Below are 16888 nucleotides of genomic sequence, written 5' to 3' on the forward strand. Positions count from 1 at the left end.
TGGGCACCTTTCTGTGTAACATCATCTAGGTGTTCCTGCTTTGGCAGGGGGAATGGACTAGATGATCTTTTGAGGTCCCTTCCAATCGCTAGCATACTGTGCTACTGTGATTCTATCATGCACGTTGCAAGAATGATTTCACTGGAAAATCTGCAAGCTTAGACCATTTCCTTCTTCAGAGTTGAGATATATTTGTATAGGAAAGCATATGCACAAATTATTTTTATATTTCTATAAAATATATCTGAATTTTCTGTTTTATTGAAGAGCCTTTAGATTTTGAATATGAGCATTGAAAGGATAAATGATCTGTTGGGCTTCACAATGGGCTTCATAAGAGTCTTCTACTTCACTCATTTTCTCTTCAGACCTCTTGCACTAAGGCCATTGGAGAGGTTATGAGCATAAATTTAGATGAGTATTGATGTTAAAAAATCCATTTGGATCTTAGAACAGATTTTTCAGCTTGTTATTGTAGACTAGTTAATGCATAGCTAATAAAATAGACAAGTTTTCATTGCTGTCTCATTTTTGTTGTGAAAAATGTTTCTACCATCATCATTCTTGCTCTAAAAACTCCAAGCCTCTGTTTTCAGCTTCATAGTGGTTGAAGGAGATTCAGAGATTTTCTAATTTTGATAGTGGGTTTAGTGTGTGTTACAAAAATATTGTAATCACTATCATTTCAAAGCAGCAGCTGAATAACCCCAGATACGATGAATCAGCTAGTATTTAAATAGGCTAAAAAAGCAATTCCAATTTTGGGTAATATTTGTATGTCTTCCCTGGGTATGAGGATCACAGAGCAGTTTTCACATGATAATAGCATTCCTAGAGCATTAATTTGTTTTTTCTAGTTTTTGAGAGTGGACCAAGACAAAGACAGAGAATGCAGCCTGGACTGTGCAGGTTCCCCTCAGAAATCGCTCTGTGCATCTGATGGAAGAACTTTTCTATCCCGGTGTGAATTTCAGAGAGCAAAATGCAAAGACCCTCAGCTGGAAATAGCCTACCGAGGCAACTGCAAAGGTAAGCAAATCTAAGTTTCTCTTGACCATAATGAAAAGTAATAAACTTTAAATAGTTTTTGAAAATGTCTGTGTATTGAAAACTAGGAGTGCTGCACTTGAAGAGTTTTCTACAAGCAAGTAGGTTGAAATCCATCCTGTTAATTGTGTTATTATAAGCTACATAAAGATAAATTAATCTTTATCCATCAGCATTAATATGACTGCTCCACACATTGACACTGTAATAAGTCACTATTAAGGAAATGCTAAGGTTAGGTCCTTGTTCTGAAGGACCTTATCTGTCGTTGTAGAGACGGACACGACACAACTGAATGGTATTAGAATGGCTCAAAATGGCTCCTTTATTACAGAAAGGGTGTGCCTTTTATACATAGTCGAAGGTACTAGAAGAAGGTAGCGTGGCCTTTGCTTATAAGTCAAACACTTGTTTTTCACATTCTAATTGGGTAACAATTAGCAGCTTCTGGCTGGGCTCATCCCCCCGGATGTTGAGGGAGAAAGTTCCGCAAACGTGTCCAAACTCAGTACACACAACTTCCCATCTTAAGGGTACACTGGGAATTTGTCAAGGTCAATGTCTTCAACCAATGCCAGGTTACCAGCAGTCCAGCTGCCGTTCCCCACACTTATCATTGGCAGGCTTAGAGTAACTCTTAAGATTGTTTTCTCCTGAGGTTTCTTGTCACCTGCAGTTTGACATTTTGAGTCAGAGATGATAAAATTCAGTCTTGTGTTTCCTTACTGCAGTAATTTAGGGAGTGGCGGGGGGGGGGAAGAAAAAAGAAAAAAAAGAGAAAAAAAAGAGAGAAAAAAAGTTTTGTAACACTTAGAGCCCTCACAAGGCATTCCCACCTACATCCTCCACTCTTCATTCTGGTCTCTGTTTAGAGAAACTGTGACATGCAACCCTAGAACTTTGGTTCCAATACTTACAAAGTGTTCATAGTTAAATGTTTTCACTTTTAGAGTAGCCTGGTGCTAAAGAATTCAATTCCTTACTGAAGTGTAGGGTGGTTCGCAACACAATTACCTTCTTTCTAAAATGTAGGAACAGCAGTGGTCATAAAGATTTACTTTCCCTTTCTCTCTGTCCAAAAATGGGGGGAAGAAAACCCCAGGGATTGCACCAATTCAGCCTCTAGGAGGCAATTTTGTGGATCATCTCTCTTCATTAGCTCCAGCAAGCCTCTGAAGCATCAAGACTGCTTCAAAGAGACATACTGTCTCATCTTCTGCCTAGCTGAAACACTATGCTCATTCTTCAACCCTTCATAATAAGCCTTTGTATCTGCTCATGGATCTATTTACTTTTGCGAACAAGAATAACATAATGAAGCTACCTGAGCCAAAGCTTTTGTTACACTCATAAATGACAGAGAGAATTACTATATACTTTGTGTTTGTTCATTTTATACATTAGACCATTATACGCTTTAATGGAAATTAGTTAGGAGTGGTTTTCTTCATTGTTTTTTTCCTCCTACCATATTTATAATGTCATCTGCAAGAAATTTCTTCCATAAAGATGCATTGAATTGCCCTGCTGAAGGTGGCCTCGGTGGCGCTGCAAATTTTTCCACAGTCAACAAATGCAATTTGCAGAAGTGCTCGTTTGCTCTTTATTTATTAATGGTGTGTCAGTACAATTGTAGACTTGGAATTAGATAACCTTAAGCAGCTTAAATATTGCTAATAGCAAGTACACATCATGCCCTCATCGATCAGATGTTTTTAATCTTTCAGTTCAATGAGTGCAAACACCACTCTAATATTCAAGTATTTTTTTCTGATTGGCAATAGACACGTTTGTTAATAGTACAATAGTATACTTGGTGAAAATCAAGAGACTAGTGCTCTTTTAAATTTTACATTTTCATAGTATGTCTTACATGTAGTCAAAGCACTCTTAGATTTTGAAGTGACCAGTGTTTTTATCTCCATCCATAGCTACAATCATCAGAAATATTTAAGCTGTAATAACAAGTTTTGGAGAAGAAAAAGAAGATTTGTTGGCCTAGCTGGAGTTTCAGTTTTAGTGTGGCTACACAACTTTTGATAGTCCCATCAAATGTTCTTCTGACAGAACTAAGGAAGTCCTCAGATTAAGAGCTCTTTTGAGCCAGTTGATTTTGAGTGGTGAAATATGTTGTTGCAAGTGATGCTTGACCAAGGAGCAGAGGGTTGTTTTAGTAGTGCTAACGAAAAAATGATGGTTCCATTTCAGGCAACTTTCAAGGTTTCAGAATTTACTTTCATTCCATGCTGGAATGAAAGAAAATCCTTCTGGAATTGTTCGTCTGTTGTCCTAAAAAATGTATTAAAACAAATATATTAAAACATTGGTTTTGAAGCAAGTTTTGAAGTTGCTAATGCAGGAAAAAGGGAAAGAAACATGCATGTTTCATGGGGAAGTTATGAAGGGAGAAACAAAATGATTTCTGGTATAAGACTCACAACTTTAAATCTGTGTCTGATATTTGCTCATTTCTGATCAGAAGAAGCAGTCTTAAGTTTGTGTCTGTTTCCTCCTGTCTTCTCAGGTAAAAATCCTTGCTTACCTCACAGAAATTTTGTCTGAAAATTAAATACTTAGAGGTAATGTTTTAATTAGTTGAAAATACCATGATCAGTTTTTTGTTTGGCTCAGTCTATTCAATAGAAATCTAAACACCTTGACAGTTTATGTCAACAACCCTGAGGAGTAATTTTGAGTGCATCGTTTCTGGTTTACATATTCAGAACTGTCATTTTTTTTTACATCCGTAAAAGGGTTTGAATGACCACCACTAGACTGATGGCTACTTTCTCTGTTCTCTGTGTCTTTTTTTTCCTGAGAAACCCACATTTAGATTGACTGTCATTTCTCCTCCTCACCTATTCTCAACATTCATCTCAACTGTTTGATTTTGATCACTTAAATACTAAAATTATGAAAGGATAGTTTGCTTTGAATGTGCTTGCTTTCCATTCTTAACTCAAGTTTAACTCACAGCTACAGTGCTCAGGTAACTCTTTAGCATTGCAAAGGAAACCATTTTTAGATCCTGGATCTTAAAAACTAAATTACAGGAAACAGGTAGAATTGACACAATTTTCTTTTCTGGCACTCTTGTCCTTCTAGTTTCTGATCTCCAGCTGTGATCAAAACAACTTAAACAAACCTGAAAATGAATTAACCCTGAACATTCCCCTCAGTTCTGAAAAAAACAACTCACCTTTGAAAAAATAAGTGTCAAAACACACTGTTCTGATAGTGGGTTTTTCTGAAGACATAATAAAATTTTATAATGCTTATCTTGTGGGGTTTTTTTTTGTACCACTTCCAGGCAGTGATGGAATCCATTGCTAAGCTAGGAAATGCTGTAAGAAGTTACAGTGTTGTAAAATTTCCATCCTGCTATCACAGTTTTAAAGATTGCAAATAACCTGCATATGCTTTAGATAAACATCCACATTTCTGGATACTTTTCTAAACAAAACCTAAACTCTGATATTCTGGAGATTTGCCACTTGCTTGACACAGATTTTTACTGTGCAACAAGATTATAAATGTGATAAATAAATGTATATTGACAGCTGAGAAATATTACTTGTGCTAAGGGGACTGTTAAAGTATCACCTGTGATGGGGATTCACTGCACTCACCTAGAAATACCTCTAATAAATTAATTTTAGATTTACTGTGAGTAAATCTAATAAATTAAACAGTGCCAGTGCATGATGTGACTGCCTACACATGTAAGCTGGTAGAGAGCACAGGCCAGCTAGCACTTTCCTAAAGACTGGATCTACATGGCTGGGGGTTTAGATGGGCCAGGCACAGTTGCCAACAGGCAGCACATGCAGAGGTACTTTCTTTTAGGTGTTTAAGAGCTGTTCGACCTGGGAACTGAACCTCACTGCTTTTGCAGCACTGTCCTGATACATGCCAGGGTAGATCTATTCCTATGACTGATACAAAGTCAAGCACCAGTCCTTTAGTGCTCAGCCTTGTTCTTTCTGCTGTAGCTCATGAGAATGGGACTGGAGAGCTCTGGATGTCACACAGGAAGGCTCTGTAACTTACAGAGTCTTTGAGACTCTTTGTTAGTGCATGCAAAAGCACGGGTTGAAGTTTTTTGGTCTTGAAAGTAGGACCAACTATGCAGAAGTTCCCTGGCTATCAAAAAAAAAAAAGAAAAAAAAAAGAGAGAAAAGCCTTATTCTAAAAAAAGGAAGAAAACCACAGCCTTTTATATCCCTGCATGATGCAGTTGCCCAGTATGAGTAGGAAGTGTTACCTGGCACTGCAGTCTCCTGTAGGGCCAGTTTTACATTTAATGGGGGTTTTACATAGTTTGAAGCATGGTGTAGGTTACTCTTGTATGCGCAAGTCTTCAGCTAAAAGCATCTTCACCAGCAAAAATGGGAGAGGCATTGCTCTGTGAGGATCTCTAACAAATACAGGGCTGAAACAAAGTGGGGTTTATGTGGAACATCTTGTGCATCCCATATGAAGAGGTCTGGTTTCCGTGTGGTTTTTTTTTTTCTTATTTTTCTTGATTAACCATTCAGAGTTACTCTGTAAAATTTAGTCTTACCACGGTAGAATAGCATTGTACAAAGAATATTCAAATTTTCTGTTGCTGTGAAAATTTTGCATTATAAATGCAAAAGAAGGAGTGTATGCTTTAACTCATTTCTGCAGACTCCTATCAATTTCACCTACACTAAAATTGATCAGGTTTGCTACCCTTTTTATTCTCCAATACTGGACAAGTATTTTCCCCATGGACTTTGAAAATGTGTATTTTTCTTGAAGCACTTTTCAAATAATTTTAGACTTTTCAAGTAGTTTTCAGTAAATAACATATATTAACACTGAAACCTGAAACTATGATGTTTAGTGGAGGCGAGTGGGACTGAGAATTTTTTTTCAATGAAACTATGCCCTTTTTTTGACCTGACAAGCTTTCGTCCAGGTTCGTAGAAGATTTTCTGTAGGTTTAGTAGAGTATTTTCAGAGTTCAAGAACTTTGAATACCTCCATTCCTGTTAGACAGCTTTCAGTCTCCCATCTCAGCAACTTCAGGTCTCAAGTGCAGAAGGTTTGCCTGTTACATGTTCAAAGTGAGCAATGTTTTGCCTGAACTGTAAAGCCTGTATCTTCGATGGAGATGTTCCTGTTAGAGTTAGCCAAAAGGACCTCCTGTTGGTTTAACTGAAGTTTGCCCTGAAAGTAGTCTGCAAGCATTGCAGGATAATGCACTGTTCCTTAAATATTCCTTAAATAACATTAAGAATATTTGTTCCCTTTCTCAGTTTGTTATTAAGTGAAGGTACCAGGCCCATAACTGGGTCATTGGAGACTAATGTTCTGACTGTACTAAGAGAGTGGCTCAGTAAGAAAATCTGTTATTATGACATTGTGATCAATGGAAAAACAAAATCACATGTATAGTCCTGTCATCATACCTCTGCCCTAACCTAGCGTTCCTGACATGTCCTAGCTGAGGTGCTTGGATTTCTTGGCTTCTCCACCAATACTTCACTAAAATAAGACTTCTTCAATGGCTGGAGGTTTAATAAGAATTGTTGATCACTGTAAAACTGCAACTGCCAGCTCGCATAGTATTTCCCTACTTCGTTATTAGCCTGTAGCAGCAACCTAGGTTTACAGTTAACTGTTAAAGTGGACTTGGGACACATATCTGAGTGGTCCATACTCAAAATGGCAATGCACAGAGTGATATTTAAGTTGTGAGTGGCTCAACATTTAGTCTGGCAGGCACTCATACTATATATTCAGTATTTGCAGAGGTGGCCCCAGCAGGGTCTTGCAGCTTCATGAGCACACCAGGGATAGCCATCACATACAGTAGTGTCATTGTTATTCCGTAAGTATGTAGCTCCCCTTTCTCCATTGGAAACTCTAGATAGCTCATGTTTAGCTTAATTCATTTATGGTATCTTAAAGAGCCTGGCTGTTTAGAAATGCCATTCGTTTATGGGCTATCATAGACATAACAAAGGGTACTATCTTCATTCTCACAATTCACATAAAGAACTGAAGCACGTCAAAATATGGGTGGAATTTCCCATAAAGAGGTATTTTACTATTTGTTATTTACTTTTCTTGAAAAGAGAAACACCCAGCACTTATTTTATTAAAATAGAGCTTTGAGCAGTAGTGGAAATTTTCACTCATTTAAATTATTAGTACAATGAGTTAAGGAATGAATTAAGGCGATGCTTTAATGACTTGACATATTATGAATTAAGGTAGAAATTTTTTACAAAGAGGGTGATAAAACACCGGAACAGGTTGCCCAGAGAGGTGGTGGAGGCCTCATCCTGTGAAACATTCAAGGTCAGGCTTGATAGAGCTCTGAGTGACCCGATCTAGTTAAAGATGTCCCCTCTCACTGCAGGAGGTTGGTCTAGATGACCGTTAAAGGTCCCTTCCAATGCAATGCATTCAAGGAATCTAAGGTACATTTCTGTCCCTGTATGTAAACATGCTGATAGGGTTTTCTCTTTGTGAAGAGAAAGGAGGACATCACTGGGTAATAGTTGTTCTGGTTTTGTAAATTAATCTTGGTCCCGTAATTCATGAATCTAAGCATCCTTTGGGGAAATGTTACTGTTGCCTCTTAACTAAAGAACTGGGTTGTAAATACTGGACATGGTTTCTGACTGCACATCTTATTCTATATTCCCATGGAGGCTGCCCTCAAGCTCATGTTTGCCTGCAAGCAAGCTGTGAGACTGACGTGTGTTTGCAGTGCCTGAGCATGTCCCTCAGGTCAGCGTCTGGGCAGCGACATTGGCTGGGCCAGTCTACCTGGAAGGCAGCCCCAGGGGCTGCTTTTGGGATGCAGAACATGCTCCTGAGATGTTTCGTTTGGAGAGAAAAAGATGTAGGAACTACGTTTGCTTATTTTCCTAAATGAAATGAGTGTGAGTGGAACGAAACCAAGGTGTCAGTCTGTAAAATAGTCCTGAACGCACACAGAGAGTTTACACAGTCTGCAGATTAAAAGCAGAACAGTTTTCACTTGTCCTCACCTCTCCCTTTTCTCCTCTCCCTGTTTTGTTTTTCCTTATCTTTTATGAGGAAAAACAAAAAGAAAAAACAAAATGGGATGCAGTTTGGTTTTTTTTTTTATTTGGGAAAAATATATTAAAATGAGAATGTATTGAGAAGTTATATCAGTTTGACTTTTTAATAAAACTTCTGGGAAAAAATAGATTATAGGTCAGATTTTTATCTTAAAATACTTTTAGCTAGGATTTGTCTCCTCCTTTTTCAGACATACTCTCTCGTTGTAGACACTACATTTAATCTGTAGGATGATTACAAGTTTCCAGACAATAATGCTGGCAATCCTGATACTAACACTGTTCAGCCCCAACCTCATTTTGTCTTTGAGACTTCATTTATGTTCTGGGTCAAGCTGTTATTTATCAAGCTACTGTAGTATCATAGTATCATAGAATGGCCTAGGCTGGAAGGGACCTTAGAGATCATTTAATCCAACCTCCCTGTCATGGCAGGGATGCCTCTCAACTAGATCAGGCAACACCTGGGGACAAAATACTCGACATCTTTCTGATCAAAAGGTATTTATATACAGAAATTATGTTTTATATAGTATCTGAAATCAAGAGGAGTTGGCTTCTGATTATACTTTCTAGTAGGTATTTAATGGGGGTGGATGAAGTTTGAAGTACATTTGGAATATTTTTTGGTAGAATATCCTTGACTCCTTTAAATGTGTCTACTGGTGTATGGAACGCAGGACAAATAACATTGAAACAGTATCTGCAGTTTGCTTTAGGTAGAATTTATCTCTTTTAAAAATACTCTATTTTTGTTGATTAATATTTTTCCACGTGGAATTTGCGAAAGCCAGACTGTACAGAAACAAGGCATATAAGAGCACAAAAAAGTTATCTTTTCAGAATCAAATATGCACTACTGCAATTGTAGGAAAGTAGTATTTTTGTCATTCTGAGAAGTTTTCATTAAAAAAATTTCAATTTAAGTTTCAGGTTTCATGGGAAATTACCATTTTAGAGCAAATGAAAGTAGAAACTACTAGAGCTAGAGCAGTAATACTGCAATGAAGACTAGGGACCACAAATAGCTGCAAGCCTTCTCAGATTTTCAGTGCAAGAATTATAAATTGACCTATATTAGACTTCTTCAAACTATTTGTCAAACCTGTTCTGCTCAGAAAGTCTAGTCTGGCCTTTGGTATGTAAAAAAATCAAAGAGCTATAGCTTTAGTTCTTGCAAATATTTGATTCAGTTCTTGTCAGACTGTATCTCTCCAAATGTAACTGTTAGCAAATTGGGAGAAATATTGCTGCACCAAGAAGGAATCCAGCACAGCATTCCTTGTTTTATCTTAAAGCTCAGCTATCTAAATGGCTGGCTTGTTGCAAAATGTGAAAGGAAAAAAAAAGGAAAAAAAAAACCAACAAAGAAACCCCATACTGCTCGCCTCTGTTAGATGCCAGTAGAGGAGAGTTTAAGCTAAAATTGCTCTGCTGTTTTGTTTGAATCCAGAATGCAGCAATAAAAATAGTGAGAGGGCCAGCCAGCCCTTGTAATGAAGCAACAAGTCTTTATTTTATGGCTCTGTCAGGCTAAATGTCTGCGCTGACATCCTTTCTAACCCAAGAGGCTAATTACCTCTGCATCTTTGAAATTGAAACTTTGAGCACGTATAGCTTGCTATTTGTTTCCTATCACTAGAGGCTGCAGCTATTTATACTCTCTGTTGGTGGACATGATCACTTCTTTGGAATATACATTTACCTAGGTCAAATATCATAAAAAATGTTGATGTTATGAGTAGTTTATGCCGTATAAACAAAATAGTGTGTTGTATTCTGAATAAAACATTTTTTGTGGTGAAATAACTACAAATTAAGACTATTTGACTTCTCACTAGCAAAAGGGTACAGCAGTAGGAAAGAAACACCGAAGTAGAAGAAAATTCTGTTTCATTGTTAGGACAACTCAGTAAAGTGCTTAGGTGGATAGCTGACTTTAAACAGCTTATTGTGCTGTATATTTTTACATTTAAGGGCAAGTAAGTGTATATTGGTATTATGGCAATAAGGGAAGCTCACAGAGAATCAATGAGAGGCAGTTGGATTATGTGTGTCTATACTAGGTCTGCTTGTTCACATCTATGTGACTTTAGAAAAGCTTTCTCTTTAATGTAAGAACAGCTAAGTATCTGTGGAAAGCCCTCAAGGGAATTTTTCCTTCAAGCTATTAAATTTAAACACTTTAAAAGTAGTTTTAACAAAGTTGTAAATGTTTAAAAAAAATGGTCCATTTATAATAAAATATCTAAATAAACTGTGAAGTGTATTTTATGCATAAATGCATAACAAGCCCATGTCACACATAGTAATCTCTTTGAAAGCCAGTAAAGTCTGCACAGTGTATTGGGACTGGACAAGGTATTTTTATTCTTACTGAAATATATAGCAAACCAAGAAATACCGGATGAACTAAATCAAAATCTTTGCAGGAGATTTATCTGTTCTTTTGGCAAGATGTTTATTTTTTCCATGAGAGAATCTGGATTGGATCTCCCTGTGGAGCCCCAAAGTTGCTGTAAATTCAATTGTATTAAATGTCACTTCAGAGATGGTGTTTACACCCTTGATGAGTTTGTGTCATTGTTTTAAAGATAAACTTCTACTTTGCAGTAATAAACTTTTCTCTGTGTGATATATTATTTAAGGATTAGCCAGCAGAGTTGAAGTTGATGGATGTTTTCTTTTTTTTCCAGAGCTCAGTGTTTTTGGTGCTGTACTGCTGGAAATAAGGCATAAAAATGAGATTAGTTCCAAGTCAGTCCTGTGCTGTTTTTGAGGCTAATTCTATTTCCAGAATTTCCTTGGGTACTGCAATTTCTGTATTACCTGGGGAAGTCCTGTGCTCCCAGGTGTAATGTGTGAAAGAGCCTGATTCTGGATCCTGCAGTGGTGTACTGACACTGCTTCACTCCACAGGTGAAAGTCTTCCATGCTGCATGTAGAAGCTTACCACAAAATTAAGATGTCTTTATGTTTCATCTGTGCCTTCCAGATGCTGGTCTCTTCTGGAAGCTAGAATTTTCACCCTGGCAATTCAGAAAGACCTGCCTAAACAGCTACAATTCTGTAATCTCCTCAGTTTTGTGTATTTCTGTCCACTACCATGCACCCATTTTTGTCTTCAGTTATTTTGTCTTCACACCTCAAGATGTATTTGTCTTAAGCCCACAAGTGCCTTTGCAATCCTTGTGCTAAATCACAGTGGTACAATCAACAAACTGTCCAACATACTGTGCTAAATTGCATCGAGTCCTGCATGAACCAAGTCTGACAGTTAATGGAGTCCAAGTGAGCTAATTTAAACATCTTCACTCTAAGTTTCTATTCTAGGAGAGTTCTTTTCCCTGCAAGATTCTGGGATGTAAAAGCCTATTTACCTGGAGCCGAGAGGATAAAGTCTTACTCAGTCAATGACATTATTTAAAATTACAGCTAGGCATACATGTCTGCAGAATTAGTTTTTCCACATTGTCTGAGTGTAGGCAAATAAGGCCTCATTTCAGCCAGCTTTTTACAAGCCTTAGAACCAAATTATCTTTTCACCAGGTCCTATACCAGATTCTGGCTTGAGCCTGCTGGTTCCCTTATTAATATATAACCTGGGGAAAGAAATAGTATAGTATAGTGGGAATTATAGTCAGAAACCAGGCTTGAAAAAGTCCCTTATTTTTCTATTAGATAGTTGTAAAAGTTTAAACAAAACCAGATTTTTCAAAAAAATGAAGCACTTTTTTTTTCTTCTTTTAAAGTTAGGAATCCAACAACAGTGAAACAAGGCTAACTTGTTCTAGTGATGCACAACATTGCTTTCCATTCTTCCAACGTGTTGCAGATTTCGAGTCCTGTCTGCTCTCAGGTTGTTTGTCATCAGTGTGACAATATTCACCCCAAAAGAATTTAGCCTGTTTTGGTCAGGGTTCATGATGATCAAAATTAGAGCTGTGGGCTCGTTAATCATCACAGAGGTACCAAGTAAGACCCTCCACATTTCATTCTCGGTCTTAATTTCAAAATAATTAAGGTCCATCCTGATCCGGATGATTCCTGTTCTACATAAAGAGGAAAGCTGAATCTGTATGCTGCAGACTTCACCGGTGTCCCTTTAGATGTCAGTATTCTTATAAACCTCCTGGCAAGCTACCTAATCCTAGACTCATCCTACTAACCGGAGATTTGTGTGAGTCATCTTCATTAGTTGCACTTGTGCAAGGTGGACAAGGGGCCCGTGACAAGAATTGTCTGGGTGCACTCACAGGACTTTGCACAGTGTGTCCCAGATTTGGCTTTGCTGAGTGAGCATGAGCGATGGCCATGTGGAAGGTTCATTTCCCAGTGGATTAGGTTCTCACCCATCACTGACCTTTGCCTGTTAGGAGCTGCAAGAAAATGCAGGATACTTTGATGTGAACTTATGTTTCGGCCTTTCTCTCAGTCATGGCAAAAATTAGTTTTCTTGTCCTTTTTCAGCTGTTATTTTATATACATGCCTAGCACTTAAATCTCTTGAATTCTTTCTTTCCCTTGAAAATTTTTGTTTTTTAAATTGCACAGTATTGCAGCCAGGATATGGAGGCAGATGATCAGGTGGTATAGTCTTACAGATTTATTATAAAAAATCTTGAATCATCATTTGACTTCAATGATGTTTTATTTGTAAGGAACTTAGCTCCTCTGAATTAGTAATCTAATGGTAATTAGTATTCTGAGGAAGAATGTTTTCATATGTCTTCTTTTTATCTTGGCCGTCCTACTACTTTTCTTCTAGCAGGTTGGTACCACATCTCTGTGTCTCCTGTGGTCATACCTTGGCAAAAAAAAAAAATGAACTGGGAGTAATATTTTGGTTATGCACAGTTTCACATGCTTAATTTGATAGGAGATCTTCCTCCTGAGTTAACTTTGGGTACACTGAAAGCACAACAGCTTTAAAATGTTTCTATGATTATATAACTAAAAATAAGGCTTTATGATTGAATTTTATATTCCACTAAATTTGGCCATTGTTGATTTTAAATCATATTAGATCATCCACAAACAGGAGGCCTTTAGAGCATCAAGCTGTTTAGGAACAAATGGCAGAGAGTTTTGGAGAATTTCTCTTTCTCCTTGCCATCTTTTCATGATAATTCAAATATTGGAGATAATTTACAACCCTGCTGGTACTATACCAGAGACCTTATGTGATGGAATTTATATCACTTTTCCTTTTAGACATTTAAACCACATGTCATTCTAGAAAAACGAGGACAGAGGTCCAACAAAGAAGTGATTTATTTTCAGTTAAAATACTAGCTACATTAAAACCACATGTTATTAAGTACTGTATAACCAAACCATGCTCAGGAGAAGGCTTACGACACAAAAGGCTTGCTTAAAATGTTTCTTCTTTTTCCCCAAAAAAACTTTGGCAGTGCATACATTAACAGACTTTACCTGAGCTGCACAATACATTGGCTATAATTTGCCCTTGATGAAACAAGTTATTAAAGTACCACAGTACAAGTTAATTCGGTTCCTTATTATTTTTCTCACATTTCTGGGTGGTTGAAAGTTTCTGTACATTTTAGTTAACATTCCATTTCTGTGAATATCCTTCCTGAAACACCATAATACCATTAAAGTTGTTAAGACTGAAACATAGTTTTTCAAAGTGAAACAACTTGTATTTTGGACATTTCACCAGCATGAACTCTCATAATCCTCCTGTGAGAAGAGTAAGGTAATGCACAGGAGTAGTACATGTGAATCCAAGACCAGAAGGGAAATCAATGTGAAGATTAGAACTTAGGGGCATCAATTTTGTTTTCAGGATGCGGATGCTAAGGAGTGGTTTCAGTCCTCTTTATGCTACACTTCCACACCAGGTTGCTTGGGACTTGAAGGGAATTTTTTATGCTAATGTTGCCGGGTCAGTTGTCCAAAACTCAGTGGAAACAAGAAGTGAAGGATTCATCCTGTACAAAGGACTTCTGCAGCTACACGAAGCTTCCATGCTGGTTCTGTATCAGGATGGTACTGGCACAAAGAGGATGCTTTCAGGGATTGAGGACTTAGCTACCTCACCTGTATGCTCCTGGGGTCTGTTAGATGCCCTGATTCTGTCAAGATATGCTGGTATCAAATGGGGAAATGAAAGTGCTGTTGCCTCACTGGTCAGATTTTATTCAATGCACAATTTGCATGGTCTGGAAAGCCTGTCCCTGTGCTTTCCAAGAACTGCACAGACATTCACAAATCAGCAACACAGCCCTGTCACGCTGGACAGTTTTACCACTAAAACTGTAAATAGCCAGGTACTGCCAAACAGTCTTTAAAGAAAACAGGAATCTGAAGCAGCGAATTTCTCTGCTCATGTGCTTGAGACGATTCTAACTCAGATGTTACATTCACATCTTGAAATCATTAATACTACCTTAAGCTTGCCTGGTATTCTCATTTCTCTTGAAATTGCTTAGCTCATGAAGACCATGGAGTATTGATACTGCATCAGCAACAGGCTAAGTAGTGGCTTTGAACAAAAAAAGATACAACAGCTTATGTTGTACGTAGCACTTGTCTGCCTGAGTATTACTAGACAATATAATTTACTAGACAATAGAAGCTCTACTGAATTACAGCTCTCTAGTTTGTTACCTTGTCTTGGATGGAGGCCAGTGCCATGTAATGCAGGAGATGGTGCAAGAAACTGCATAGTGGATAAAAAAGGCTTGACTTGTGCCATGTCTAAATCATGAACTGTTACACTAAATTTTAGCATAATATGAATGAAGCATGTTCAAAATATTATTAAATCACCTCCCCAATAAGCCCGTATGCTGTACAGTGTATATATATATTTTAATTTTATTACCAGCTTGGAAGGCACACCTACAGTCACAGGTAAGGTTGCCTGACTGCAATAAATGGTGTCTAAACTCATAGTAGGAAGTACAAAGCAGCTATACACCTGCTGCCTGCTTTGCATTTCCTGAAGCACTAGAAAGCTGGTGCTGCCGCCAGTACTGATAGAATACTGTGGGGCACAATGTGACAGTTATTGCTGTATTGAATTGATAGGAGAAGCCCTGTTTGGGCCTCTGCCCCTTGGCAGCAGTTGAAGCAGCAAGATTGTCTCTCCAGGCATCTCTCCATCTTATTTCCCACTTCTGGATTACTGTCCAGAAGTTATGTCTTCCATTGGTTTTCTTTCAAAAAAATAATGCAAGGGATTTTACATCTTCACTGATTATAGTCTTGAATCTCTTTACGTGGGTCTCAGAGCTGTCTTCCTTTTTCTTAATTTAGATTATCACCTATTTTTCTTCATAGCGCATCGTCCAACTGACTTGTCTCCTCCTTTTCTCTAGATGTTTCCAGATGTGTGGCTGAGAGGAAGTACACCCAGGAACAAGCTCGCAAGGAATTTCAACAAGTGTTTATCCCAGAATGCAATGATGATGGCACATATAGTCAGGTTGAAAATTTTTCATTCAATGTCTTGCATGACCAGAAAGTCAGAGAATGTGTGTTTGCAGAGGATGAAGAATAGACAAATATAATGAAGGGAAATGTAATTTGTGCTAACACTAATGATAAAAATGGAAGGAAAATTCATGGGTTTTGCCAGGTTCATTTTTTTCAGAGTTGGCCAGCAAAGGAACCAAACATTATCATTATTCATGTGATATACTCCCTGTTCTTCTAGGATGAGGCAGCTGAATCGTTCTTGTAGCCCCCTGAATACGGATCAGATGGTAAAATGCTTGGAATTTCCTCTCTGTTCCTGATGTGAACCAGAAATCTTGTGACCAGAGTCCTTATCAGTGCTAAATTATGAATCACAAAAGATTCTTCCCTGTTCTCAGCTGAATTGCTGCACAAGCATACAGTCTGAGACTTTTTAACTTAGGTTAGATCATGGAATTCAGGAAGGATGCAGTTAGTTGCTTACCGTGTGATATATATACCATTCAAGATCACCTTCTGCTGCCTCGGCACTGCATTTCAGTTGGAGATTGTGCAGAAGACAATATTCTTCATTTTAAACATAGTGAGGGAAGTGGTATTGGCCCTCAGAAAATATAATGCCGTTGATTTCTAAGAGGAATTCTAAGAGTTTCCTTTCTGTCAGCTTGGGACATGAATAATGCTGGCAGAGGCATTCTGTCCTGCTCCTTCAGTGGATGGAACAGTATGTTCTCTGTGCTGAACAAAAAATCGAGATTACTTGCTTCAAGAACTGTTTATGTGTCCCTTGAGAAACTTTGCTGTGAGGTTTTCGTAACACCTGCACCTCTCTCTTCTCAAATAGGATGTAAACAGCCACATAGTTCAATAGTTTTGTCTTCCGTTGGATTGTGACGGACCTACCTCACTTTGCTTGAAATGAAACTCTTCTTTATGCTAAAGAATCATATGTGTGACTGAGATTAGGTTGTTATGATTTATTGTTCTAGGTTTTGTCAATACAGTTTGCTGCACTAGTGTTTTGTACTTGTGTCTCATGAACGCTGTGGGATAACAGACATATGTCTGATGAACTGCTCGTGGCTCATGTCGTTTCTGACAGGTTCAGTGTCACAGTTACACTGGGTACTGCTGGTGTGTCACTCCCAATGGTCGTCCCATCAGTGGTACTGCTGTGGCCCACAAAACTCCCCGGTGCCCAGGTAAGATTTGTTTGTCTGGCCAGGTTATCATGTTGTCTTATGAACAGCTGAGTTTATCTGTGGCATCTGATCAGATTAAAGGGAAAAAATTCTTCACTGGGAGAG

The 16888-nt window shown here is 38.0% G+C and overlaps 1 protein-coding gene across 1 annotated transcript in view; it reads left to right on the top strand.

Moving 5' to 3' along the window:
* Positions 1-857: 857 nt before the first annotated feature.
* SMOC2 (SPARC related modular calcium binding 2) overlaps positions 858-16888 on the top strand; it is a gene marked incomplete at both ends in the record, with an annotated part of 62301 nt that continues 46270 nt past the window's right edge. Inside the window, 3 exons of the mRNA XM_009870300.1 lie at positions 858-1029; positions 15482-15588; positions 16684-16783. Coding sequence (XP_009868602.1) covers positions 858-1029; positions 15482-15588; positions 16684-16783 — 379 coding nt within the window. The remainder of the gene's footprint in view (positions 1030-15481; positions 15589-16683; positions 16784-16888) is intronic.

Source organism: Apaloderma vittatum, unplaced genomic scaffold, assembly GCF_000703405.1.
Source record: "Apaloderma vittatum isolate BGI_N311 unplaced genomic scaffold, ASM70340v1 scaffold2965, whole genome shotgun sequence".
Lineage (NCBI taxonomy): Eukaryota > Metazoa > Chordata > Aves > Trogoniformes > Trogonidae > Apaloderma > Apaloderma vittatum.